This window comes from Pterocles gutturalis, unplaced genomic scaffold (genome assembly GCF_000699245.1).
Source record: "Pterocles gutturalis isolate BGI_N339 unplaced genomic scaffold, ASM69924v1 scaffold6558, whole genome shotgun sequence".
NCBI lineage: Eukaryota > Metazoa > Chordata > Aves > Pterocliformes > Pteroclidae > Pterocles > Pterocles gutturalis.
This window is the reverse complement of record NW_010122860.1, coordinates 8,929-10,641: the sequence shown is the minus strand read 5'-3', so window position 1 is coordinate 10,641 and position 1,713 is coordinate 8,929. Positions and strand designations below refer to the sequence as shown.

Below are 1,713 nucleotides of genomic sequence, written 5' to 3'. Positions count from 1 at the left end.
GCCACAATGTCAAGAGGAGACACGTGTACGTAAGCGCCTGGCATGGCCGGAGCGGGGCCCAGGCTGGCTGGACAGGGGGGTCCCGGGGTGCAATGTCTCCTGGTGCTGGGCTGGGGAACCCCCGGCTGCAGGCGCTGGCTGTCGTGTCCCCCCTCGGAATGCCACCACTGCAGGGTGACACCGCGGGGTAGCCTGGAATGAGCATGGGTCTGTGAGCTGGTGGCTACCAAGGTCCCCAGAGTTCGCATGCCGGGTGCGATGGTGCTTGCTGGCCGTGGAGGGTGGGTGCTGCTGTTTCGGTGTCACCCACGCATGGGGATGAGACCAGTGATTGCATAAATCTGCGTGGGACAAGCGCTGTCTCTCAGGGGTGGCTTTGGAGCCAGGCCCTGGCAGGTTGGCTTGTTTTGGTGCTGGAGCTGGGGGGGAGACCTGACGGGGAATAAAATGTGCTTTTTGGGGAGAGCTGTTTTGCTGAGCTTTTGCAGCTTGCAGGGTGGAGGTGAGCAGTGTCTGAGTGCCTGTGGCTTGGGCAGGAGCTGTCGAGAAGAAAGTTGTGTCTTATTTAAACTGCTGGGATCTCCTAAGCGTGGAGGTCTCCTTCACTTATAGTCTGGGAGGGGTTTGCCTGAGAGGTTGTTAAAATCAGATTTTATCAGTGGGAGGCAAAAACTGTCCGCATATTCCCTGCCATCCTTCGCGCAGCCCTCCCCGGGGCTAAAACCTCTGACTCAGGGATTTGGGTGCTGGCAGAGGATGCTCAGAGCAGAGATGCTCAGAGCAGAGGATGCTCTGCACCTTGGAGCTGCAGTTCCCAGCACCGTGGCTCTGCTCCGATGGGCAGAGGGAGCTCGGTTTTGCTTGCAGCTTCCAGAAAAGCTGCAGACTATAAATTCTGACCTGGGGAAAACCCCTTGAGGGGTCACTCTGCCACCCCCTGAGAGCAGGTAGAGTTCAGGTGGATTGTGCTTTGTCCCTTGAGGCTCCCAGAGAGTTGTGTAGCAGCATCTCCCTTCACTCCAGCAGAGTCAGGACCACTCGACAAAACCACACCAAGTTTGCTGCGTTCATCTTAGCCGAGGGTGCAGACACCACGGTGCAGGGTGCTGAGGCAGAGGTGGGCAGACTCTGCCTGAACCATGGGTGCTGGGAGCGGGGAAGCCATCCTTGAGGCTTGGGTGAGCTCCCGCCCTCCAGCTCCTTCACTCCTGCTCCATCTCCCCCTCACTCCAGCACCAGGACGATGAAGTCGTACCAGAAGCTGACGACAGCGGTGCCACAGCTGGTGGCATGCCGGGTGGAGGAGGAAGGGGCCGCCCCGACGCCCACCGGCCAGGGGAAGCTGGCCCCATGGTGGGTGGGCAGCGGGCTGCTGGTGGCTGCTGTGCTGCTCAGCACCATCACCGTCTGGGTGCTGCGGCAAGTATCGGGGGGCTGGCTGGGACCTGCACTGCCCCCCAAATGTCTCCTGGTACCCGAAAGCCACCGCTTTGACTGCTACCCGGAGCGGCACGTGGTGGTGACCCAGGAGCTCTGCGAAAGCCGGGGGTGCTGCTTCATCGAGAGCCCCTCGCCGGCTGGGGGCAAGCGGGGGGTGCCCTGGGGCTTCTACCCCCCTGACTTCCCCAGCTACACCCTGGAGAGCCTCAACCAGACGGCGCTGGGTATGGTGGGGTTGCTGGTGCGGGGGGAGGAGGCTTATTAACCCCCGGA

At 61.4% G+C, this 1,713-nt stretch overlaps 1 protein-coding gene across 1 annotated transcript in view; it reads left to right on the top strand.

Moving 5' to 3' along the window:
• The first annotated feature begins 1,243 nt into the window (after positions 1–1,243).
• The window catches only part of LOC104464835 (lysosomal alpha-glucosidase-like), a 9,055-nt gene continuing 8,585 nt past the window's right edge, over positions 1,244–1,713 (top strand). Inside the window, 2 exon segments of the mRNA XM_010077675.1 lie at positions 1,244–1,702; positions 1,704–1,713. The exon segment at positions 1,704–1,713 is cut by the window's right edge and continues 59 nt beyond it. Coding sequence (XP_010075977.1) covers positions 1,244–1,702; positions 1,704–1,713 — 469 coding nt within the window.